Source organism: Nerophis lumbriciformis, linkage group LG36, assembly GCF_033978685.3.
Source record: "Nerophis lumbriciformis linkage group LG36, RoL_Nlum_v2.1, whole genome shotgun sequence".
Lineage (NCBI taxonomy): Eukaryota > Metazoa > Chordata > Actinopteri > Syngnathiformes > Syngnathidae > Nerophis > Nerophis lumbriciformis.
Window position 1 is genome coordinate 1,932,689 of NC_084583.2, and position 27,391 is coordinate 1,960,079.

Genomic DNA, 27,391 nt, shown 5'->3' on the forward strand with positions numbered 1-27,391 from the left:
TCATTAATACTCTCTCAGAATTCTCGAGCAAAGTCTCGCCTGAATGCTTTTGGAGCCAACATAAATAACCCTGCAATACATTACAATTGGGCTTGGCGATACGGCTATAACTATATCACGATATACGGTTTTTGTATTGGTGGATATATCTCGATAATTTTCATGACCTATGAAAAATAAGGACCGGGAGAAAAATACCGTATTTTTCGGACTATAAGGCGCACTTAAAGGCCTACTGAAACCCACTACTACCGACCACGCAGTCTTATAGTTTATATATCAATGATGAAATCTTAACATTGCAACACATGCCAATACGGCCGGGTTAGCTTACTAAAGTGCAATTTTAAATTTTGCGCGAAATATCCTGCTGAAAACGTCTCGGTATGATGACGTCAGCGCGTGACTTCACGGATTGTGGATGACATTTTGGGACAGCATGGTGGCCAGCTATTAAGTCGTCTGTTTTCATGGCAAAATTCCACAGTATTCTGGACATCTGTGTTGGTGAATCTTTTGCAATTTGTTCAATGAACAATGGAGACAGCAAAGAAGAAAGCTGTAGGTGGGAAGCGGTGTATTGCGGCCGACTGCAGCAACAACACAAACACAGCCGGTGTTTCATTGTTTACATTCCCGGAAGATGACAGTCAAGCTTTACCATTGGCCTGTGGAGAACTGGGACAACAGAGACTCTTACCAGGAGGACTTTGAGTTGGATGCGCAGACACGGTACTGTGGGTACGCATGCAGCTGCGGCTTCCAAACATTTGATCGCTTGCCTGTACGTGCGTGCCGCTATGTGCATGTCACGTACGTAACTTTGGGGAAATATATGTGCTGTATGAACTTTGGGGAGGTGAACGGTACTTTGGGCTGTGGGATTGAGTGTGTTGTGCAGGTGTTTGAGTTGTATTGGCAGGTTATATGGACGGTGTTTGTTATGCGGGATTAATTTGTGGTATATTAAATATAAGCCTGGTTGTGTTGTGGCTAATCTTGTGTTTATTTACTGTTTTAGTCATTCCCAGCTGAATATCAGGTCCCACCCGCCTCTCACAGCATCTTCCCTATCTGAATCGCTCCCACTGCCCTCTAGTCCTTCACTCTCACTTTCCTCATCCACAAATCTTTCATCCTCGCTCAAATTAATGGGGAAATTGTCGCTTTCTCGGTCCGAATCGCTCTCGCTGCTGGTGGCCATGATTGTAAACATTGTGCAGATGTGAGGAGCTCCACAGCCTGTGACGTCACGCTACTCGTCTGCTACTTCCGGTACAGGCAAGGCTTTTTTATCAGCGACCAAAAGTTGCGAACTTTATCGTCGATGTTCTCTACTAAATCCTTTCAGCAAAAATATGGCAATATCGCGAAATGATCAAGTATGACACATAGAATGGACCTGCTATCCCCGTTTAAATAAGAAAATCACATTTCAGTAGGCCTTTAAATGCGGATGCCACCCGAACGCCTCCCTAAGGGAGGTGTTTAAGGCACGTCCGACCGGTAGGAGGCCACGGGGAAGACCCAGGACACGTTGGGAAGATTATGTCTCCCGGCTGGCCTGGGAACACCTCGGGATCCCCCGGGAGGAGCTGGATGTAGTGGCTGGGGAAAGGGAAGTCTGGGCTTCCCTGCTTAGGCTGCTGCCCCCGCGACGCGACCTCGGATAAGCGGAGGAAAATGGATGGATGAATGGACATAGTGTAATGATAAGTGTGACCAGTAAATGGCAGTCATATAGGAGACACGTGCAGACTGCAATATGATGGCAGTAAACATCAACAAAACGTTAAATGTTCCATTGAGAATATAGAACATCACACACGGCGCTAAAAAATCTGTCAAAATGTTTTTAGTACGACTTCGGTAATCTATGAAGCCGCACCGCTTGATGGATTGTCGGTGCATTAAATATAAAATATTATCATAGTGTGTGTATAGGGACCGCAAAATGGCATCTATTAGCAGACATATTACCTGGCGTTTTGTTTCGCAATGTTACCGAAAATCAACTTTTCTTACCTTCTGGTACCTGCTGATCTGTTTTTGGGATCTTCATAAAATGTGAAAATGTGCTCGCGTCCGCAGCAGTCATAAGCTTCTTCTTTTTCTCTATCTTCTTATGTGGCATTCATCTTCTGCTGTTGCCATTGCTAATATAAAGTAGTGAAAAGTTCTTACTTATATCTGTCAGTAAACTCGCCATGAAAGCACTAAAACATACCGGTTTAGTGAGTTTACATTATTTACCCAAGGAACTTTAGTTATTAGAGAGTTCCGGTCGGACAGTTTTTCACGGAACACATTTCCGGCCTTGTTGTTGTTTCCAGATGAGAAGATGCTGCTCCGTTATTGATTGAAGTAAAGTCTGAATGTCATTAAAACAGTTAGCTCCATCTTTTGACGCTTCTTCCACTCCCGTCCTTGCACGCTACACCGCTACAACAAAGATGACGGAGAGAAGACGCCGTTGAAGGTGAGCCACGTAAATAAGACTGCCCACAAAACGCCGCATCCAGAACAGCTGTCAGAAAGCGGCTTGAAAATGGTCTGTAAAACATCATCTATGCAACATTTTGACCAAAGAACCACCACACATGTTATGTAGACCACAAGGAAGTCTTTTACAGTTAGAAATTAAAAAAAAATAATATGACTCCTTTAATGCGCCCTATAATCCGGTGCGCCTTATATATGAAACATTTTCGAAAATAGACCATTCATCGGCAGTGCTCCTTATAATCCGGTTCGGGCTATGGTCCGGAAAATACGGTATTATTTTAATATTCTTAGACCAAATGATTATTTTAAAGTAGCAAATTTTTTTATATTATGTTATTTATTGTATTTATACAGTCCTGCACTTTAGTTCCTACCTGTTGTTTCCGTACATCCAAATAGAGAACGGACCAGGGTTGAAAAGAAAAGATCAGCGTGGCTAAAAACTCTGTTTGAAAATATCCCCAAAAAACTGTCTTAGGTGACTTTTCCTGTTCCACTGACGATTTCTTCGCTCTCTGCAGCGCTCGTTTTTAGTTTCCCCTCTCACCCCATGCAGAGAATCAACAGCGAGACAGCAAGATGGCGCGACCAAACTTGATAGTTAGCGTGTCCCTCATTGCTTAGTGATCACTTCTTGTTTTTCTAGGTTACCAGACCACGAGTGCCGTTGTTCATGCAACCAACCATGCTTCATTCTTCCTGGTTTCTTCCGACCCCTAAAAAAATTCATATATATCAAACATTATATTTAACACATTTTTTATTGATATTGATTACGTATCTATCGCGATATATATTGGTATTGTTTTATTGACTTGTACTGCTTTTTTCCCCTAAGATTTGTTCATCAATGTTCTTCATAAAAAAAATAGCACCAATCCTGTCAGTTTTTATTCATCCAAACTAGAGATGTCTGATAATGGCTTTTTTGCCGATATCCGATATTCCGATATTGTCCAACTCTTAATTACCGATTCAGATATCAACCGATACCGATATATGCAGTCGTGGAATTAACACATCATTATGCCTAATTTTGTTGTGATGCCCCGCTGGATGCATTAAACAATGTAACAAGGTTTTCCAAAACAAATCAACTCAAGTTATGGAAAAAAAGTGCCAACATGGCACTGCCATATTTATTATTGAAGTCACAAAGTGCATTATTTTTTTGAACATGCCTCAAAACAGCATCTTGGAATTTGGGACATGCTCTCCCTGAGAGAGCATGAGGAGGTTGAGGTGGGCGGGGTTGGGGGGGTGTTTATTGTAGCGTCCCGGAAGAGTTAGTGCTGCAAGGGGTTCTGGGTATTTGTTCTGTTGTGTTTATGTTGTGTTACGGTGCGGATGTCCTCCCGAAATGTGTTTGTCATTCTTGTTTGGTGTGGGTTCACAGTGTGGCGCGTATTTGTAACAGTGTTAAAGTTGTTTATACGGCCACCCTCAGTGTGACCTGTATGGCTGTTGACCAAGTATGATTTGCATTCACTTGTGTGAGTGTAAAAGCCACAAATATTATGTGATTGGGCTGGCACGCAAAGGCAGTGCCTTTAAGGTTTATTGGCGCTCTGTACTTCTCCCTACGTCCGTGTACCACTCCGTACAGCGGCGTTTTTAAAAGTCATAAATTTTACTTTTTGAAATCGATACCGATAATTTCCAATATTACATTTTAAAGCATTTATCCGCCGATAATGTCGTCATTCCGATATTATCGGACATCTCTAATCCAAACAGACATTAAATTATGTTTTTGTGCATTTCTGTTGTTTTTATTTTTTTTACCTTTATAGATTCTATTTTGTTGGACACTACAGACCAGGGGTGCTCACACTTTTTCTGCAGGCGAGCTACTTTTCAATTGATCAAGTCGTGGGGATCTACCTCATTCATATATATATAATTTATATTTACTTATTTATGAAATATATGTTTTTGTTAACAAGTTAAAGGTGTTTAATGATAATACAAGCATGTTTAACACATATAGTTAATATTGTTAATAAATTAAAGGTGTTTAATGAAAATACAAGTTTGTTTAATACATATAGTTAATATTGTTAACAAGTTAAAGGTGATTAATGATAATACAAGCATGTTTAACACATATAGTTAATATTGTTAAGTTAAAGGTGTTTAAAGATAATGCAAACATGTTTAACACATATAGTTAATATTGTTAACAAGTTAAAGATGTTTAGTGATAATGCAAGCATGTTTAACACATATAGTTAATATTGTTAATAAATTAAAGGTGTTTAAAGATAATACAAGCATGTTTAACACATATAGTTAATATTGTTAACAAGTTAAAGGTGTTTAAAGATAATACAAGCATGTTTAACACTTATAGTTAATATTGGTAATAAGTTAAAGGTGTTTAAAGATAAAACAAGCATGTTTAACACATATAGTTAATATTGTTAATAAGTTAAAAGTGTTTAAAGATAATACAAGCATGTTTAACACATATAGATTCCTTTCTTTCATGAAGACAAGAATATAAGTTGGTGTATTACCTGATTGTGATGACTTGCATTGATAGGAATCAGACAGTGGTGCTAATAAGGTCCGCATTTTCGAATGGAGGAGAAAAAAAGTCCTCCTTTCTGTCCAATACCACATGAAAGTGGTTGGTTTTTGGCATTTTATTTATCCAGCTTCCGTACTCCTTTGTATACACTTTACAAGAAATACATTGTCGGCAAACTCCGTAGCTTGCTAGCTTGTGCACGCCAGCTTTCGGAGACTCTTATTTTGGTAGCGCAGGCAGGAGGAAGTAGCGCTTTTATTGTGCAACTGTGCAGTCGGTCTTTGGAGTTGATGACAGGTACGCGCCAGAGTCTGTTGAAATAAAGTGTTTCTCGCCTTCCAGTCGGTAATTTTAATGAGCTGGCAGCAGCCAGCGTCATCTCAGAAGACCCTCGGGTGCCGTGAATGTCAATCAAGTGACGAAAGTGACGTCATAGTGAAGATTTATGATTGCTCATTTTTAGGACTATTTTTTTAATGGCTGGCTGGTGATCGACTGACACACCCTCCGAGATCGACCGGTAGCTCGCGATCGACGTAATGAGCACCCCTGCTTATAGACATTGCATCGTTATTTCCTTGGCTCACCATTATCGCCAAAGAGGTGGTGAGAGATTTTATGTTATTTTTCATTAGTTCCTCCTTAGCTGTGTACATAAAACATTTAAAGGGTCCATAGATCCAAATGCAGCAAAGAGCAGCTAGGGACAAACTTTAACCAGAAAATCAACCAGACAAAGGCACTCACATCTTGGATGCAGAAGATTTCTCAGTTTGGCGTTAAAGGCTCGGTGATTGAGGATCTCGAAGTCAAGGTCCGGGGGTCTGCCAAAAAAAAGAGGCTCCACTTTTAAGGCTGAATCCCAATTCTCCCCCTAAACAAGACCTTGGCCGCATGTGGCCTGCGGCCCATTAAGATTTTCAATCCGACCCACCGGACGTTCTACTAGGGCTGGGCGATATATCGAATATACTCGATATATCGCGGGTTTGTCTCTGTGCGATATAGAAAATGACTATATGGTGATATTGGAGTATACGTTCTCACGCAGTTGCTTTTAGCTGTGGGCATTACACAGGCTTTTATCACTCTTTCTTGTCTCTTCTTCTCACAGAGACGTAAAACAAGCGCACCTTCTTACATACGTCACATACGTATACGCCCTCGCGTAGCAGAGAGGTAGCGGCATGGGTAACGTTAGCTGTGGTGCGAGTGGTAATACGAGAGAAAGAAGGTGCGAATATGGTCACAAATGAAGGAAGAATTAATTCCCAAGAAAAACAGCAGGGGGTCCATCGTCTGGCGGTGGTTTGGCTTTAAGCGGGAATATGTCGAACAGACAACCGTAATATGTCAAGTGTGGGGCAAAAGCGTTACTACAAAAAGTAGCAGCACTGCTAATATGTAGCATCATTTGAAAAGTCACCCGCTAGAGAATGAAGAGTGCTTGAAACTCCGCATGTCAACAAAATGCCCAAGCAACCATTTCCACATCAACACCGTATGGAACAAATAGTCAACAACAGAAGGAGATAACGTCCGCAGGAACCTACCACATAACGAAGGACGTACACTATTTGATTTCCTATTATGCAGCTCATTTTTATTTGACACTTATTGAAATATCTTGTGTGACATCATGCACAAAAGTGCACTTTATTTGTTTTAAACTATTGTTGTGGCGTTCTGTACAAAAAGTGCACTTTTAATTTAGTGTTGTTTTGATATGTCATCTTAGTGACATCATGCACAAAAGTGCACTCATAGCTTGTTTTAAAATGTCTCTGACAATCTTGCACTTTCTGTTTTGGAAATGACATGAATGTTTGTGCCACTGCTTAATAACTGTTTAATAAATACACTTTTGGTAAATTGACTTACAAACCCAGTTTCCATATGAGTTAGGAAATTGTGTTAGATGTAAATATAAACGGAATACAATGATTTGCAAATCATTTTCAAGCCATATTCAGTTGAATATGCTACAAAGACAACATATTTGATGTTCAAACTGATAAACTTTTTTTTTTTTTGCAAATAATCATTAATTTAGAATTTGATGCCAGCAACACGTGACAAAGAAGTTGGGAAAGGTGGCAATAAATACTGATAAAGTTGAGGAATGCTCATCAAACACTTATTTGGAACATCCTACAGGTGAACAGGCAAATATATAATATCAAAAGGTTCAGAGAATCTGGAGAAATCACTGCACGTTAGCAGCAAGCCTGAAAACCAACATTGAATGCCGTGACCTTTGATCCCTCAGGCGGTACTGCATCAACAAGCAACATCAGTGTGTAAAGGATATCACCAAAAGGGTTCAGGAACACTTCAGAAAACCACTGTCAGTAACTACAGTTTGTCGCTACATCTGTAAGTGCAAGTTAAAACTCTACTATGCAAAGCCAAAGCCATTTATCAACAACACCCAGAAACGCCACTGGCTTGGCTGGGCCCGAGCTCCTCTAAGATGGACTGATGCGAAGTAGGAAAAGTGTTCTGTGGTCTGATGAGTCCACATTTCACATTGTTTTTGGAAACTGTAGTGGCGTTGTGTCCTCCGGAACAAAGAGGAAAAGAACCATCCGGATTGTTCTAGGCGCAAAGTTGAAAAGCCAGCATGGTATGGGGGTGTATTAGTGCCCAAGGCATGGGTACCTTACACATCTGTGAAGGCACCATTAATGCTTAAAGGTACACACAGGTTTTGGAGCAACATATGTTGCAATGCAAGCAACGTTATCATGGACGCCCCTGCTTATTTCAGCAAGACAATGCCAAGCCACGAGTTACAACAGCGTGGCTTCATAGTAAAAGAGTGTGGGTACTAAACTGGCTTGCCTGTAGTCCAGACCTGTCTCCCATTGGATTATGAAGCCTAAAATTGCACAACGGAGACCCCGGACTGTTGAACAACTTAAGCTGTACATCAAGCAAGAATAGGAAATAATTCCACCTGACAAGCTTCAAAAATTAGTCTCCTCACTTCCCAAACGTTTACTGAGTGTTGTTAAAAGGAAAGGCCATGTAACACAGTGGTAAAAATGCCCCAGTGCCAACTTTCTTGCAATGTGTTGCTGCCATTAAATTCTAAGTTAATGTATATTTGAAAAAAAAAAATAAGTTTCTCAGTTGGAACATTAAATATCTTGTCTTTGCAGTCTATTCAATTGAATATAAGTTGAAAAGGATTTGCAAATCATTGTATTCTGTTTTTATTTAACGAATTAAACAACGTGTCAACTTCACTGGTTTTGGGTTTTGTACTTCACCAACATGTAATGAATTTACGGACATTTTTTGTGATGACTTCAACAACGAAAGCTCTCGTGCTGATGAAGCTTGTGCTTCACTTTATGTTGATGGTATATAATAGGGTTATATAAATGTATATATAAATATATAAATGGTCCGGCTACATTTTTTGTTTACACTAATTCAAGGGTCGGAGCTTTAACAACCAGTTTTGAGTTCTAATTTATAAGATATGTTTGCAGAGCCACAATGGATAAATGTTGATTGTGTATTTTTTGGATTCTGCGGTGTTAAACAACAACAACGTACACCGAGCTGAACTCAATTGCCACAATGGCGTAATAAAGACTTCAAGACTTACAGTAGATCTGAACTGTAGATTTTGTGAACCGTACCATCCTTGCTTAGCAGCCAAGTTATAAGCCAACAAACACACCCCAAGGGATTTTAATATCCCCGAAGAGACTGACATTAAGCTTTCAACTAACATCTGCATCATCTGCCGTCAGACAACATGGGGGTGCTTTGCCATATGTGCCACATTTGTCAGTGCAAACACACAGAAAGTAAGCCATACACTGCAGATCCATCCATCCATCCATCCATCTTCTTCCGCTTATCCGAGGTCGGGTCGCGGGGGCAGCAGCCTAAGCAGGGAAGCCCAGACTTCCCTCTCCCCAGCCACTTCGTCCAGCTCCTCCCGGGGGATCCCGAGGCGTTCCCAGGCCAGCCGAGAGACGTAGTCTTCCCAACGTGTCCTGGGTCTTCCTCGTGGCCTCCTACCGGTCGGACATGCCCTAAACACCTCCCTAGGGAGGCGCTCGGGTGGCATCCTGACCAGATGCCCGAACCACCTCATCTGGCTCCTCTCGATGCGGAGGAGCAGCGGCTTTACTTTGAGCTCCCCCCGGATGACAGAGCTTCTCACCCTATCTCTAAGGGAGAGCCCCGCCACCCGGCGGAGGAAACTCATTTCGGCCGCTTGTACCCGTGATCTTGTCCTTTCGGTCATAACCCAAAGCTCATGACCATAGGTGAGGATGGGAACCTAGATCGACCGGTAAATTGAGAGCTTTGCCTTCCGGCTCAGCTCCTTCTTCACCACAACGGATCGATACAGCGTCCGCATTACTGAAGACGCCGCACCGATCCGCCTGTCGATCTCACGATCCACTCTTCCCTCACTCGTGAACAAGACTCCGAGGTACTTGAACTCCTCCACTTGGGGCAAGATCTCCTCCCCAACCCGGAGATGGCACTCCACCCTTTTCCGGGCGAGAACCATGGACTCGGACTTGGAGGTGCTGATTCTCATCCCAGTCGCTTCACACTCAGCTGCGAACCGATCCAGTGAGAGCTGAAGATCCTGGCCAGATGAAGCCATCAGGACCAAATCATCTGCAAAAAGCAGAGACCTAATCCTGCAGCCACCAAACCGGATCCCCTCAACGCCTTGACTGCGCCTAGAAATTCTGTCCATAAAAGTTATGAACAGAATCGGTGACAAAGGGCAGCCTTGGCGGAGTCCAACCCTCACCGGAAACGTGTCCGACTTACTGCCGGCAATGCGAACCAAGCTCTGACACTGATCATACAGGGAGCGGACCGCCACAATCAGACAGTCCGAAACCCCATACTCTCTGAGCACTCCCCACAGGACTTCCCGAGGGACACGGTCGAATGCCTTCTCCAAGTCCACAAAGCACATGTAGACTGGTTGGGCAAACTCCCATGCACCCTCAAGGACCCTGCCGAGAGTATAGAGCTGGTCCACAGTTCCACGACCAGGACGAAAACCACACTGTTCCTCCTGAATCCGAGGTTCGACTATCCGGCGTAGCCTCCTCTCCAGTACACCTGAATAGACCTTACCGGGAAGGCTGAGGAGTGTGATCCCACGATAGTTAGAACACACCCTCCGGTTCCCCTTTTTAAAGAGAGGAACCACCACCCCGGTCTGCCAATCCAGAGGTACTGCCCCCGATGTCCACGCGATGCTGCAGATGTGTTGGATAAACTGGTGCAGCCCTGAGAAAATAATCACATTTCATGCCATTCCCTCCTAAGGTTTCCCGGAATCCTTGCAGACTTTGCGCTTTGTTTACCTTTCCCGATGAGTGCCGGGAAATGAAATCCTCATGCTGGCAGAAATGCAAATCTCACCTTGCAGTTTGCAGAACAGCAACCCCCCCGTCTTTCTCCTACAGCTGTATCTTTATAAAACACTTGACCAATGTTGTTATTGTTGCAGTTTTGCAGATGAATATTGTGTATGACTGTGTTTTTCTGGTTAACAGGACGAGAAGAACCAAGTGCTGATGACGAATGCCTGGCTGCAGCTGGTGAGTTTCTGGGAAGACTTTCTACAAAAACGATGGAGTTTGTGGCAATTTGTGTCCATATATCTGGAATAACGTTCATAAGGTACTAGAGATGCGCGGATAGGCAATTTATCTCATCCGCAACCGCGTCAGAAAGTCGTCAACCATCCGCCATCCACCCGATGTAACGTTTGGTCAGAACTGCATCCGCCCGCCATCCGCCCGTTGTTATATATCTAATATTAATTAAAAAAAAAAAAAAAGGGTGAAAACTACGCGAATTGCACCTTGTGCAGACAAAATTTTTCGATCGGACACGGAGGAATTAGCGATGTAAAAGACCACGTTGGGACAAAAAAACACAAGTCTAATGCCGTTGCTAGCGATACAAGTGGAAAACTTTCAACGTTTTTCGTCGCCCAAACAGATTCTTTGGATGTGATAAATGCCGAAGTTTTATTTACGGAGGCAATAATTGAGCATGGACTTCCAATCGCACTGGCTGATCACATGGGACAGTTAATAATGTAATGCAACCTTTAAAAATCATTACGCAGTGATCGCGATCCCAAAAATAAACTTTTCTTGCATGATAATGTCCAGAAAATTTCGCTTTATATTACTATAGAGTCCTTTTAACGAATGAGTTTGATGGTTTATCACAAACCTTAAATGAAATTCCATGGCCACCGTCCTGCTGTCTATATCAACCAGGGTGAGCCCCACCCCTTTCGTGAGCGCACTGCGCGTGGAGTGACCCCTGTTACGCGCCCCCGGCAACAGGGGTGGCAAGCAGGTAAGCTGCGCGGGCGGAGCGCGCGGAGTGACCCATGTTACGAGCCCCCGGCCACGGGGGTGGCGGGCAGGTAAGCTGCTTACCTGCTGCGCGTGACGCCGGCCGCGGCGAAAGCGGACGAGGCGGGGTGTCGGTGCGGTGGGCGCGGTGGTGACCCTGGACGTGCGTCGGGCCCTTCTCGCGGATCGCCTCAGCTACGGCTCCCGGTGGGGCCCTCTCGGGGGAAGGGGCCTCGGTCCCGGACCCCGGCGAGGCGTCCCTTCTCCGCTCGTAAAAGTGTCCATCTCTTTTTTTTTTTTTTCTTCTGTTGTGGCATATGCAGCAGGTGCCTGCTCGTTTTTCGTATGTGGGTAACAACATTTAACTATGTATATATATTTCCCAATTGGTTTAACTGCCACCCGCAAAAAAAAAAAAAAAAAAAAACAAAAACAAAAAAAAATCTAATTAATCCGCCCGACCCGACCCGCGAGCGGATAAAATCTTATTTTTTTTAATTTCATCCGCCCGATCCGCGGATAATCCGCGGACTCCGCGGTTGTGTCCGCAAACCGCGCATCTCTATAAGGTACGCTGGTGTTGAACGAGAGGGCGTCAGTATGCACACTTTGATTGTGTAACATCGCCCCAATTTACAGTGACAGGTTTTTTTATTCAACAAAATTAGTTCACAAAGAGCGCCACTACACAAAAAGGCTAAGGTAAGCAAGAAGGACACGCGAAGGGTAGTACCAACCTCACCTTAGAGCAGGCCTGGGCAATTATTTTGCCTTGGAGGGCCAAATTTAGAGAAAAAAAATGTGTCTGGGGGCTGGTATATCTATTTTTAGGAACACTACTATGAACGATAAATCAATGAATACATCACGACATGAACGTCACACCCCCCCCCAATCAATATATTTTACAGTCAAGCGAAACGCAACAAACACAGCGAAGGGTAAGAAAACCACACCTACAAACCCCGTTTCCATATGAGTTAGGAAATTGTGTTAGATGTAAATATAAACGGAATACAATGATTTGCAAATCATTTTCAACCCATATTCAGTTGAATGTGCTACAAAGACAACATATTTGATGTTCAAACTTTTTTTTTTTTGCAAATAATCATTAACTTTAGAATTTGATGCCAGCAACACGTGACAAAGAAGTTGGGAAAGGTGGCAATAAATACTGATAAAGTTGAGGAATGCTCATCAAACACTTATTTGGAACATCCCACAGGTGAACAGGCAAATTGGGAACAGGTGGGTGCCATGATTGGTTATAAAAGTAGATTCCATGAAATGCTCAGTCATTCACAAACAAGGATGGGGCGAGGGTCACCACTTTGTAAACAAATGCGTGAGCAAATTGTTGAACAGTTTAAGAAAAACCTTTCTCAACGAGCTATTGCAAGGAATTTAGGGATTTCACCATCTACGGTCCGTAATATCATCAAAGGGTTCAGAAAATCTGGAGAAATCACTGCACGTAAGCAGCTAAGCCTGTGACCTTCGATCCCTCAGGCTGTACTGCATCAACAAGCGACATCAGTGTGTAAAGGATATCACCACATGGGCTCAGGAACACTTCAGAAACCCACTGTCAGTAACTACAGTTGGTTGCTACATCTGTAAGTGCAATTTAAAACTCTCCTATGCAAGGCGAAAACAGTTTATCAACAACACCCAGAAACGCCGTCGGCTTCGCTGGGCCTGAGCTCATTTAAGATGGACTGATACAAAGTGGAAAAGTGTTCTGTGGTCTGACAAGTCCACATTTCAAATTGTTTTTGGAAACTGTGGACGTTGTGTCCTCTGGACCAAAGAGGAAAAGAACCATCTGGATTGTTATAGGCGCAAAGTTGAAAAGCCAGCATCTGTGATGGTATGGGGGTGTATTAGTGCCCAAGACATGGGTAACTTACACATCTGTGAAGGCACCATTAATGCTGAAAGGTACATACAGGTTTTGGAGCAACATATGTTGCCATCCAAGCAACGTTACCATGGGCGCCCCTGCTTATTTCAGCAAGACAATGCCAAGCCACGTGTTACATCAACGTGGCTTCATAGTAAAAGAGTGCGGGTACTAGACTGGCCTGCCTGTAGTCCAGACCCGTCTCCCATTGAAAATGTGTGGCGCATTATGAAGCCTAAAATACCACAACGGAGACCCCCGGACTGTTGAACAACTTAAGCTGTACATCAAGCAAGAATGGGAAATAATTCCACCTGAGAATCTTAAAAAATGTGTCTCTTCAGTTCCCAAACGTTTACTGAGTGTTGTTAAAAGGAAAGGCCATGTAACACAGTGGTGAACATGCCATTTCCCAACTACTTTGGCACGTGTTGCAGCCATGAAATTCTAAGTTAATTATTATTTGCAAAAAAAAATAAAGTTTATGAGTTTGATCAAATATCTTGTCTTTGTAGTGCATCCAATTGAATATGGGTTGAAAAGGATTTGCAAATCATTGTATTCCGTTTATATTTACATCTAACACAATTTCCCAACTCATATGGAAATGGGGTTTGTACTATCTGATACATCTGATATATCACTGAGCTTTAGAACTGTGTTGTAAAAATCTCCTTCCGCGTCTGTCCCTGACACTCACATGTCAGGCTGACACTCTGTAGAATCACACCCCACCCACACTGCTTGGTGCCTCGTCTGAGCTGCTGTGACTTAGATTACCATAGTAACTAACTAGATTACCATAGTAACTAACTAGATTACCATAGTAACTAGTATATCATGCAAAAGCGCAGATTCCAACCATTGAAATACTTTGTGTATAGTTCAAGACTTACGGTCATTTGAAAACATCACTGCACATCATAATGGTGGCTATAGTTTCGATCTTAAAGATCTAAAAAAATATTTGGGAAAGTCCGGTGGGGCCAGATTGAAAAGCTTAACGGGCCGCATGTGGCCCCCATGCCTTAATTTGCCTTAGAGATATGCACAAACAACAAAGATTTAGTCCAGGTAACTAAAGGTAAGCACCAATGTTGGCGTTAACGCACTTTTTGTGTCCTTTTACGCATTGAAGTCAGAAAGGACACGCATTTCCGGAAGTCCGACCCTGCCTTCTCCGGGTCAAAACTCTGTGTAAGCGTTGTGTACCGTATTTTTCGGAGTATAAGTCGCACCTGCCGAAAATGCATAATAAAGAAGGAAAAAAACATATATATGTCGCACTGGAGCCCGGCCAAACTATGAAAAAACTGCGACTTATAGTCCGAAAAATACGGTACTTGCGGTCTCACAGATCCACACGCTGAAAGCCAGTTGCGCACAGTTGACAAGGTTTAAAGGCCTACTGAAATGCGATTTTCTTATTTACACGAGGATAGCAGGTCCATTCTATGTGTCATACTTGATCATTTCGTGATATTGCCATATTTTTGCTGAAAGGATTTAGTAGAGAACATCGACGATAAAGTTTGCAACTTTTGGTCGCTGATAAAAAAGCCTCGCCTGTACCGGAAGTAGCAGACGAGTAGCGTGACGTCACAGGTTGTGGAGCTCCTCACATCCGCACATTGTTTACAATCATGGCCACCAGCAGCGAGAGCGATTCGAACCGAGAAAGCGACCATTTCCCCATTAATTTGAGCGAGGATGAAAGATTCGTGGATGAGGAAAGTGAGAGTGAAGGACTAGAGGGCAGTGGGAGCGATTCAGATAGGGAAGATGCTGTGAGAGGCGGGTGGGACCTGATATTCAGCTGGCAATGACTAAAACAGTAAATAAACACAATACATATATATACTCTATTAGCCACAACACAACCAGGCTTATATTTAATATGCCACAAATTAATCCCGCATAACAAACACCTCCCCCCTCCCGTCCATATAACCCGCCAATACAACTCAAACACCTGCACAACACACTCAATCCCACAGCCCAAAGTACCGTTCACCTCCCCAAAGTTCATACAGCACATATATTTCCTTAAAGTCCCCAAAGTTACGTACGTGACATGCACATAGCGGCACGCACGTACGGGCAAGCGATCAAATGTTTGGAAGCCGCAGCTGCATGCGTACTCACGGTACCGCGTCTGCGCATCCAACTTAAAGTCCTCCTGGTAAGAGTTTCTGTTGCCCCAGTTCTCCACAGGCCAATGGTAAAGCTTGACTGGCATCTTTCGGGAATGTAAACAATGAAACACCGGCTGTGTTATCCGGCACAACAGTCAGGGGGTGCATTCTACGGCGGGGGTGCGTTATCCGGCACAACACCTGCCGCAATACACCGCTTCCCACCTACAGCTTTCTTCTTTGCTGTCTCCATTGTTCATTGAACAAATTGCAAAAGATTCACCAACACAGATGTCCAGAATACTGTAGAATTTTGCGATGAAAACAGACGACTTAATAGATGGCCACCATGCTGTCCCAAAATGTCCTCTACAATCCGTGACGTCACGCGCAGGCGTCATCATACCGAGACGTTTTCAGCAGGATATTTCGCGCGAAATTTAAAATTGTACTTTAGTAAGCTAACCCGGCCGTATTGGCATGTGTTGCAATGTTAAGATTTCATCATTGATATATAAACTATCAGACTGCGTGGTCGGTAGTAGTTGGTTTCAGTAGGCCTTTAATGGGTTTTTTAAAGCTCTCCAACAGCTACGTTCGTACAGACTTTTCAGTCGCTCCAATCCTCCTTCTCCTCCCGCACCCGGCCGCTCACGGTTAAAGACAACAGATGATTAGATTAACACGTACCACCTGGGAAATTGAATCACCTGCCAGCTGTGTCTCGCCGTCAGCACATTCCCCTCCCCTGCCCGATGGTGCTCTCCCTCAGCACCATGGACAGCGGCGGTGACTTTTGCTCCAACAGGCAGCGCTGGCCAAACCCCCCCCCACACTCCGGTTTCCTTGTTGTTGTTTTTTAATCAATTATTGCTTTCCGCCGGTGTTTTGTTTTGTTTGTATTTGCCGGTGTTGCGGCAAAATGTGATTGCCTGCCAACAATATTGATTTCTTTCGCGGGAGCGCGCACCGCTTGCTAAACCTGCATTGCTTGGCTTCGTCCGTCCACAGCGGATTACTAGGGTTAAGACTAGAGATGTCCGATAATATCGCCCTGCCGATATTATCGGCCGATAAATGCGTTAAAATGTAATATCGGAAATTATCGGTATCGTTTTTTTTATTATCGGTACCGTCTTTTTTTTTCTTCTTTTTTTTTTAATTAAATCAACATAAAAAACACAAGATACACTTACAATTAGTGCACCAACCCAAAAAACCTCCCTCCCTTATTTACACTCATTCACACAAAAGGGTTGTTTCTTTCTGTTATTAATATTCTGGTTCCTACATTATATATCAATATATATCAATACAGTCTGCAAGGGATACAGTCCGTAAGCACACATGATTGTGCGTCCTGCTGGTCCACTAATAGTACTAACTTTTAACAGTTAATTTTACTAATTTTCATTAATTACTAGTTTCTATGTAACTGTTTTTATATTGTTTTGCTTTCTTTTTTATTCAAGAAAATGTTTTTTATTTATTTATCTTATTTTATTCTTTTTTTTTTTTTTTTAAAGTACCTTATCTTCACCATACCTGGTAGTCCAAATTAGACATAATAATGTGTTAATTCCACGACTGTATATATCGGTTGATATAGGTATCGGTAATTAAAGAGTTGGACAATATCGGAATATCAGATATCGGCAAAAAGCCATTATCGGACATCCCTAGTTAAGACAAACACTTTATCTTTGTGGTTATTGTAACGCTACATGTTTGACGTTATTTAAGCCTTTATCGTGTCCGGAAAATGACAGTTTGCCTAATCTGTGGTATTGATGAGATTTAAAAGACTGTTGTTAGTCCGATGTTGATGTGATAAAACCTCTTTCTTGTTTGGAAGATACATACAATTGTAACTGTTATTTCTTCGTGCACATAGTACATATTTATAAATGGTAAATGGTAAATGGGTTATACTTGTATGTCGCTTTTCTACCTTCAAGGTACTCAAAGCGCTTTGACACTATTTCCACATTCACCCATTCACACACACATTCACACACTGATGGCGGGAGCTGACATGCAAGGCCCTAACCACGACCCATCAGGAGCAAGGGTGAAGTGTCTTGCTCAAGGACACAACGTATGTGACGAGGTTGGTAGAAGGTGGGGATTGAACCAGGAACCCTCAGGTTGCTGGCACGGCCTCTCTCCCAACTGCGCCACGCCGCCCCCCCCCTGTGATATATATAACACATAAATACAACTTCCGCTTCCGTCAGTCTACCCCAGGGCAGCTGTGGCTACAAATGTAGCTTACCACCACCAGGTGTGAATGAATGATGGGTTCTCACTTCTCTGTGAGCGCTTTGAGTATCTAATAATAAAAAAGCGCTACATAAAATCTAATCCATTATTATTATTTTATTTATTACTTCATATAGGCCAAAAACATGCAGAACATAAAAAGTTTGTCGATGTCAAGATGTCAAAACCCAAAACCAGTGAAGTTGTCACGTTGTGTAAATGGTAAATAAAAACAGAATACAAATCCTTTTCAACTTATATTCAATTGAATAGACTGCAAAGACAAGGTGATGGGTCAAATGCAGAGGATAATCTCACCACACCTAGTGTGTGTGTGACAATCATTGGTACTTTAACTTTAACTTAATACTTAACGATCAAACTGGAAAACTTAGTTATTTTTTTGCAAATATTAGCTCATTTAGACTTTGGTGCCTGCAACATGTTTCCAAAAAGCTGGCACAAGTAGCAAAAAAGACTGAGAAAGTTGAGGAATGCTCGTCAAACACTTATTTGGAACATCCCACAGGTGAACAGGCTAATTGGGAACAGGTGGGTGCCATGATTGGGTGTAAAAGCAGGTTCCATTGAAATGCTCAGTCTTTCACAAACAAGGATGGGGCGAGGGTAACCACTTTGTGAACAAATGCCTGAGCAAATTGTTTAAGAACAACATTTATCAACCAGCTATTGCAAGGAATTAAGGGATTTCACCATCTACGGCCCGTAATATCATCTAAAGTTTCAGATAATCTGCAGAAATCACTGCAAGATTGAAAACCAACATTGAATGCCCGTGACCTTCGATCCCTCAGGCTGTATAAGTCGCTGTACAAGCGACATCAGTGTGTAAAGGATATCACCACATGGGCTCAGGAACACTTCAGAAACCCACTGTCAGTAACTACAGTTGGTCGCTACATCTGTAAGTGCAAGTTAAAACTCTCCTATGCAAGGCGAAAACTGTTTATCAACAACACCCAGAAACGCCGTCGGCTTCGCTGGGCCTGAGCTCATCTAAAATGGACTAATACACAGTGGAAAAGTGTTCTGTGGTCTGACGAGTCCACATTTCAAATTGTTTTTGGAAACTGTGGACGTGGTGTCCTCCGGACCAAAGAGGAAAAGAACCATCCGGATTGTTATAGGCGCAAAGTTCAAAAGCCAGCATCTGTGATGGTATGGGGGTGTATTAGTGCCCAATGCATGGGTAACTTACACATCTGTGAAGGCACCATTAATGCTGAAAGGTACATACAGGTTTTGGAGCAACATATGTTGCCATCCAAGCAACGTTATCATGGACGCCCCTGCTTATTTCAGCAAGACAATGCCAAGCCACGTGTTACAACAGTGTGGCTTCATAGTAAAAGAGTGCGGGTACTAGACTGGCCTGCCTGTAGTCCAGACCTGTCTCCCATTGAAAAGGTGTGGCGCATTATGAAGCCTAAAATACTACAATGGAGATCCCGGACTGTTGAACAACTTAAGCTGTACATCAAGCAAGAATGGAAAAGAAATCCACCTGAAAAGCTTAAAAAATTGGTCTCCTCAGTTCCTAAACGTTTACTGAGTGTTGTTAAAAGGAAGGGCCATGTAACACAGTGGTAAAAATACCCCTGTGACAACTTTTTTGCAATGTGTTGCTGCCATTAAAATTCTAAGTTAATGATTATTTGCAAAAAAAAATTTAGTTTCTCAGTTCGAACATTAAATATAAACCCACAACTGGCTGAAGACTGTCACTGAATACCAAGCAACATCAGGTGCACTCGTAGCATCCACAAACAGAAAGTAAAGATGCTCTTGACGCGACGGCGTCAAAAGGGAAATGAAAAATGTAAAATACCAAACAGGAAATAACCAAGGAGGCCAAGAAAATACCAAAAGTCCAGCTGTTATCTGAGATCTGGAGGGTCAAGTTCAGTCAGTATGCTTTTATGGATGTTGCTTTGTGCACAAAATATTCTGGCAAGAGGAAGACATTTCTGGGAGCTGAGGAATATTAAATGAAGTAGTTTATTCGTTGCTGTGTCCCATAACGTTTGCCCACACGCTGCAGCACCATGCATTTTTTAAGGCATCTTGATAATTACTCAATGGTGAACAGTTAACTGAATAGAACAAAAACAAAGGGAATTCCTCAAACATGACAGTTTGTCCAGGGTTTAATGATTCGCTGAGAAATATCCCAACGCTTGCAATACGGCAAACATGAGCTCCAGAGCATTTAATCAGAGATGTAGAAAAGCACGCATGAAAGAAAATTGTATTTTGAATTTTATAAGCCTGTGGAGAATGTGCACTGCTAGCATATTTACAACCCTGTTTCCATATGAGTTGGGAAATTGTGTTAGATGTAAATATAAACGGAATACAATGATTTGTAAATCCTTTTCAAGCCATATTCAATTGAATGCACTACAAAGACAAGATATTTGATGTTCAAATTCATAAACTTTATTTTTTTTTTGCAAATAATAATTAACTTAGAATTTCATGACTGCAACACGTGCCAAAGTAGTTGGGAAAGGGCATGTTCACCACTGTGTTACATCACCTTTTCTTTTAACAACACTCAATAAACGATTGGGAACTGAGGAAACTAATTGTTGAAGCTTTGAAAGTGGAATTCTTTCCCGTTCTTGTTTTATGTAGAGCTTCAGTCGTTCAACCTGGGAATACGTTGTCGTATTTTACGCTTCATAATACGCCACACGTTTTCGATGGGAGACAGGTCTGGACTGCAGATGGACCAGGAAAGTACCCGCACTCTTTTTTCACGAAGCCACGCTGTTGTAACACGTGCTGAATGTGGCTTGGCATTGTCTTGCTGAAATAAGCAGGGGCGTCCATGAAAAAGACGCGCCTTAGATGGCACCATATGTTGTTCCAAAACCTGTATGTACCTTTCAGCATTAATGGTGCCTTCACAGATGTGTAAGTTACCCATGTCTTGGGCACTAATACACCCCCATACCATCACAGATGCTGGCTTTTGAACTTTGCGTCGATAACAGTCTGGATGGTTCGCTTCCCCTTTGGTCCGGATGACACGATGTCGAATATTTCCAAAAATACTTTGTAATGTGGACTTGTCAGACCACAGAACACTTTTCCACTTTGCATGAGTCCATCTTAGATGATCTCGGGCCCAGAGAAGCCGGCGGCGTTTCTGGATGTTTTTGATAAATGGCTTTCGCTTTGCACTTACAGATGTAGCGACCAACTCTATTTAGTGACAGTGGTTTTCTGAAGTGTTCCTGAGCTCATGTGGTGATATCTTTTAGAGATTGATGTCGGTTTTGGATACAGTGCCGTCTGAGGGATCAAAGGTCACGGTCATTCAATGTTGGTTTCCGGCCATGCTGCTTACGTGGAGTGATTTCTCCAGATTCTCTGAACCTTTTGATGATATTATGAACCGTAGATGTTGAAATCCCTGAATTTCTTGCAATTGCACTTTGAGAAACGTTGTTCTTAAACTGTTCGACTATTTGCTCACGCAGTTGTGGACAAAGGGGTGTACCTTGCCCCATCATTTCTTGTGAAAGACTGAGCATTGTTTGGTAAGCTGTTTTTATACCCAATCATGGCACCCACCTGTTCCCAATTAGCCTGCACACCTGTGGGATGTTCCAAATAAGTGTTTGATGAGCATTCCTCAACTTTATCAGTATTTATTGCCACCTTTCCCAACTTCTTTGTCACTTGTTGCTGGCATCAAATTCTAAAGTTAATGATTATTTGCAAAAAAAAAAAAAATTATCAGTTTGAACATCAAATATGTTGTCTTTGTAGCATATTCAACTGAATATGCAAATCATTGTATTCCGTTTATATTTACATCTAACACAATTTCCCAACTCATATGGAAACATGAGTAGGGTTCTTTAGTTTCAGTAGACTTTATGAATTACACATAAATGCCATCCAGTTATACATTTAAGAGACTCTGTCTATCTCTCAGTATTGGACTGACGTCTACCTGAGTTGGAACCCTGAAACCTACCCCGGTGTCCAGAACCTTCGATTCCCTTCCGACCAAATCTGGACTCCTGACATCCTTCTCTACAACAGGTCAGTATTCTTCCTTCTTGTTCCTGCAGTCCCGTTTGCATGTTGCAGCCCCACATGGGAAGGAAGGCAAACGTTCTGGGCTAAGACATTTAAGGCAGGTTGGTTTGAAGAAGTTTCCGTATTTTCCAGAATATAAAGCGCACTTAAAATCTTTGTTTTTCTTCTCAAAACTCAACAGTGCGCCTTATAGGGCTGGGCGATATATCGATATACTCGATATATCGCGGGTTTGTCTCTGTGCGATATAGAAAATGACTATATCGTGATATTCGAGTATACGTTCTCACGCAGTTGCTTTTAGCTGCGGGGCATTAAACTGCATGCGTTTCTCACTCTTTCCTGTCTCTCTTTCTCACAGAGACTTTAAAACAAGCGCACCTCCTTACATACGTCACATACTGTCACGTGAGCAACGTCACACGCTCCCGCGGAGCGAGAGGTAGCGACATGCTAACGTTAGCTGTGATGCTAACAGCTAACGGTGTGGTTTGAGTGGTAATACGAGAGAAAGAAGGTGTGAATCTGGTAACAAATGGAGGAATAATTATTTCCCAAGAAAAACAGCACAGGGTCCATCGTCTGGCGGTGGTTTGGCTTCAAGTGGGAATATGTCTTTACATCATGTCAACATCCGTTCGGTGCCACACCAACTAAATGCCAAAGCAACTATTTCCACATCAACACCGTAGGACATATACTATTTGATAAGCAGCTCATTTTTATGTGACACTTATTGAAATAAATATGGTGTGCACATCATGCACAAAAGTGCACTTTTAGCTTGTTTTAAAATGTCTCTGACAAATATTAATGCAGTATGAACAAGAATGTTTTAATGTAGACACATAGAATCATCATACTGCTGTGATTATATGTATCAAGTGTTCATTCAAGGCTAAGGCAAAATATCGAGATATATATCGTGTATCGCGATATGGCCTAAAAATATCAAGATATTAAAAAAAGGCCATATCGCCCAGCCCTAGCGCCTTATAACGCTAATATAACGTTGCCTAATGTACGGAATAATTCTGGTTTTGCTAAACGACCTCGAAGCTATTTTATTTGGTACATGGTGTAATGATAAGTGTGACAAGTAGATGGCAGTCAAACATAAGAGATACGTGTAGACTGCAATATGATGGCAGTCACACATAAGAGATACGTGTAGACTGCAATATGACTCAAGTAAACAACAGCAACATTTTATATGTTCAATTGAAAATACAGAACATTACACACGGCGCTCAAAAATCCATCAAAATGTTTTAGTATGACTTTGGTAAGCTATGAAGTCGCACTGCTTGATGGATTGTACTGTGCTTCAACATACGTGTATTATTATGGTGTGTGTATAAGGTAAGACATATTATCTAACGTTTTGTTTAGCAATGTTATGCAAAAGCAACTTTTCTTACCTTCTAGTACTTGCTCTGTATTTGGGATCTGCATAAGTCCTGAAAAATTGCACACAACCACCTTTATATTTCGCGCCAACACCGTAGTCGATAAGCTTCTTTTTTTTCTCTATCTTCTTGTTATGGGACATTCATCCTCCGCTGTTGCCATTTCTAATATAAAGTAGTGTACAGTTCATACTTATATCTGTCAGTACACTCGCAATGAAAGCGCTAAAACATACCGGTGTAGTGAGTTTACATTATTCACCCAAGGAACTTTAGTTATTAGAGAGTTCCGGTCGGCCGTTTTTTCACGGGACACATTCAAATTAAAACAGTTAGCTCTATCTTTTGACACTTCTTCCACTCCCGTCCTTGCTGGAATGGCACTGAAAAAGGCAAAGGACTCATGTAGTACCACTATGTCTGTGTTTCTGTATATGTGCATGAAACAGTTAGAGTTACAGTTTCGCACATGTTGGTAACAAAAATAAAAGCTGAGTGTTAAAATGGACTTTTTTGGTCACAGTGAGGACTCGAGCTGGAGACCTCCAAAGAGGGTGGAAGATTAATGTGTGTGCATGTTTGTCCAAATCCCTCTGAGAGGTTCATTAAGACCTTTAATCCTGAGGGGATTGTTCGCAACGATAATAGGCTGACATTGTAATTATCCTAATGTGTTGTTAGAATTCACTTCAGTTGTTCTTTCTTACTTACACACACACACACACCATTTGTTTTGTTTGGGTCAAGAGAGTTTTCCCAATATTGAAGCCTCTCTAACTATTGTTTTGTAGGTTGTTTTTAGCTATAATCAAAAGGAATCTTGCTTATTGGAGTGGATTATTTTTATATAGCGTTTTTTCTCCAGTGACTCAAAGCGCTTTACGTAGTGAAACCCATTATCTAGATCTTTAACGTGGAACTGCACTTTTTTGGAATTTTGCCTATCATTCACAATCATTATGAGTGAGGTATTATGTATTTTTTCTTTTTTATTGCATTCTAACTCGTAAATAAACAAAAATAAAAGCCTGTTTACAGCGGAGCCAATGGGATGTCCTTCATTCCGCCCATAAAACCTAATAAATAACCATCCAAAAACCGCCAACTATACTCCATTTACATTTTGTGACTTGAATATTAACCAAGTATTAGTGATATTGTTATTATAAGTGTTAACGCAGACAGACTTGTTATTTATTTATTTATTTATTTATTTATTTTGTCCTGTCCAGCTTCTCAGGCAAATAATATTGTTGATGATTGTAGATGGTCATATCGGCTGTACAAATTTACTTGACAAAAGAGAAGTGTGGGATTCTTCTCTTGATGTGAATAATATAAATACAGTCTATCATACAGCATTATTCATATGTGAACAATATAAATACAGTCTATTATACAGCATTATTCACATGTGAATAATATAAATACAGTTTTTTATACAGCATTATTCACATGTGAATTATATACATACAGTCTATTATACAGCATTATTCACATGTGAATAATATAAATACAGTCTATTATACAGCATTATTCACGTGTGAATAATATAAATACAGCCTCTTATACAGCATTATTCATATGTGAACAATATAAATGTATTTGTATTTGACTTTATTAATTGGATTTATATTATTATTTGGTGCAGCCGGGCCAGAGCAGGAGGGGATAGAAAGAGAAAAAAAGGAAGACAGAGAGGGGAAATTGTGGGTACAAGAGGGATAAAGACAGGAAGACAACAACGACAGCAAACACAACAATAATAACATCAGCAAATAGGATTGTGGACGTTGCCCTCCAGGGGGTTCTTCGGACCACCAAGCACCGACATGACAGCACTGTTTTATTTTTCCAAAATAGTTCAGTGGGTTGCTTTTCAGCAATTGTCTTTTTGTGTCTCGGGCTCGCTCTCGCTCTTGCTCCAGCTCCAACAACTCTCTCCTCCCGGCTTCTGCCTTTTAACAGAGCGACAGGTGATTAGATAACTAGGCCCAGGTGGGCCATCTACGCACCTGTCGCTGATCTCGAAGCCGGTCCTGGCACACCCCGCTTTGCTGCAGGTCCGCAGGCCACGCCCCCCTCCACAAGGATATGTACAAATGTGATAGTAAAGGTGATAGCAAAGAAGCAGTTAGTGAAATAAATACTAATACAGAAATGACAATGAACATTATTACACTACAAATGGAGCAATACAAATACTAATAGAAATAGCACTATTGATAATGAATAATTATAATAATTACCTCTATTATCAAAAATACAATTGTTCAAATGCAACAATACATATATGTAATGATACCTTGAAATACAAAAGGAAGCAGATAAATGGAGGGGAAGAAAGAGAAGCCGACAATATTAACCTTGTAGATTGTTATAGTAACAATAGGTTAAGCTTAGTCACCCAGTTTCCTTGACTGATCAGCTGCTTCCTCGTTTCCTTGCTTGTCAAACTTTATTGTAGATCATAAATCATGCCTCCTGCATAGTAGAAGTCTGAGGACGTATTCCAAGAAGTTGGTACACTTTGACAGCCAATTTAAATCAAATCAAATCAAATCAACTTTATTTATAGAGCACATTTAAAATTTACCACAGGGGTAGCCAAAGTGCTGTACAATGAACAGGTTAAAAGATAAAACGAGTACCGAGCAAACACAACACAATACAAACAGAACACGATAAAAAATAAATAATTAAAATAGAATTAATAAAAACATAAAAACATAAAAACAGGATCACAGCAGGTGTATTATGGGGCGCCATTGCAGGATGGATATCACTCAGTGTTAAAAGCCATGGAATAAAAGTATGTTTTTAAGAGAGATTTAAAAACAGGAAGAGAGGAGGCTTGTCTAACACTCAGGGGTAGGTCGTTCCAGAGCTTGGGAGCAGCAACGGCGAAAGCTCTGTCACCTCTAAGCTTCAGCCTTGTGTCAGGGACCGTCAACAGCAGCTGATCGGCTGATCTTAAGGATCGGGTGGGGCAGTAAGGCTGAAGGAGGTCGGAGAGATAGGTTGGCGCGAGGTTGTTTAGACATTTAAAAACAAATAAAAGGAGTTTAAAATGTATTCGGTAACGCACAGGGAGCCAGTGAAGGGACGCTAAAATAGGGGTGATGTGCTCACGTCTGCGGGTCTGTGTTAGCAGACGAGCAGCAGAGTTCTGCACGAGCTGCAGGCGGGCGAGGGAGGCCTGGCTAATGCCAACATACAGGGCATTGCAGTAGTCAAGACGAGTCGAGATAAAAGCGTGGATTAATTTCTCAAGATCATGTCTTGATAGAAGCGGTTTCACTTTCGCTATTTGGCGTAATTGATAAAAGCTTTTTTGAACGACGCTGCTGATTTGTTTTTCGAATTTAAAATCTGAGTCAAACTTTACCCCCAGGTTTGTGACAGAGTCGCTGAGATACGGGGTCAGAGTGCCGAGGTCAACGTTGGGGGAGGGAGAGCGACTTGGACCGAACAACATAACTTCTGTTTTATCTTCATTTAGGCTCAGGAAGTTAGCTGAAAGCCAGACTTTGATGTCGTGCAGGCAGTCAATAAGACGTTGAACCGTGTTATTTTGTGCCATGGGAAAATAAATCTGGCAATCATCGGCATAAAAATGAAATGCAATACTGTACTTCCTAAAAATAGAACCAAGGGGGAGAAGGTAAAGTGCAAATAAAATTGGGGCAAGGATTGAGCCCTGGGGGACCCCATGTGGTAAAGGAGCTGTGGACGACATAAAACTGTCTACTTTTACACAAAAACTCCTGTCGGTTAGGTACGACCGGAACCAGTTGAGGGCGGCGCCCTTAATGCCCACACAGTTCTCAAGACGAGTGATTAAGGTGGCGTGGTCGACGGTGTGGAACGCAGCAGACAGATCTAAAAGCACCAGGACAACATATTTACCAGAATCAGTGGACAGGAGGACATCGTTAAAAACTTTTAGAAGCGCTGACTCTGTGCTGTGGAGGGCTTTAAAACCGGACTGGAACAGCTCAGTGATACCATTATCCTCTAAGAAGGGCAACAACTGACTGTAGACAACCTTCTCTAATATTTTGGAAATGTATGGAAGATTAGAGATAGGTCTGAAGTTAGAGAGGAGAGAGGGGTCGAGGCTGGGTTTTTTAAGTAGAGGTCGTACCACTGCATGTTTAAACTCTACTGGAACTATTCCAGAAGAGAGG

The 27,391-nt window shown here is 41.9% G+C and overlaps 1 protein-coding gene across 2 annotated transcripts in view; it reads left to right on the plus strand.

Moving 5' to 3' along the window:
- LOC133576857 (neuronal acetylcholine receptor subunit alpha-7-like) overlaps positions 1–27,391 on the plus strand; it is a 157,371-nt gene that overhangs the window by 70,140 nt on the left and 59,840 nt on the right. For both annotated transcript variants that reach the window (XM_061930207.2, XM_072912423.1), the window contains exons 3-4: positions 10,594–10,638; positions 21,686–21,795. In XM_061930207.2, the coding sequence (XP_061786191.2) occupies positions 10,594–10,638; positions 21,686–21,795 (155 nt within the window). The remainder of the gene's footprint in view (positions 1–10,593; positions 10,639–21,685; positions 21,796–27,391) is intronic.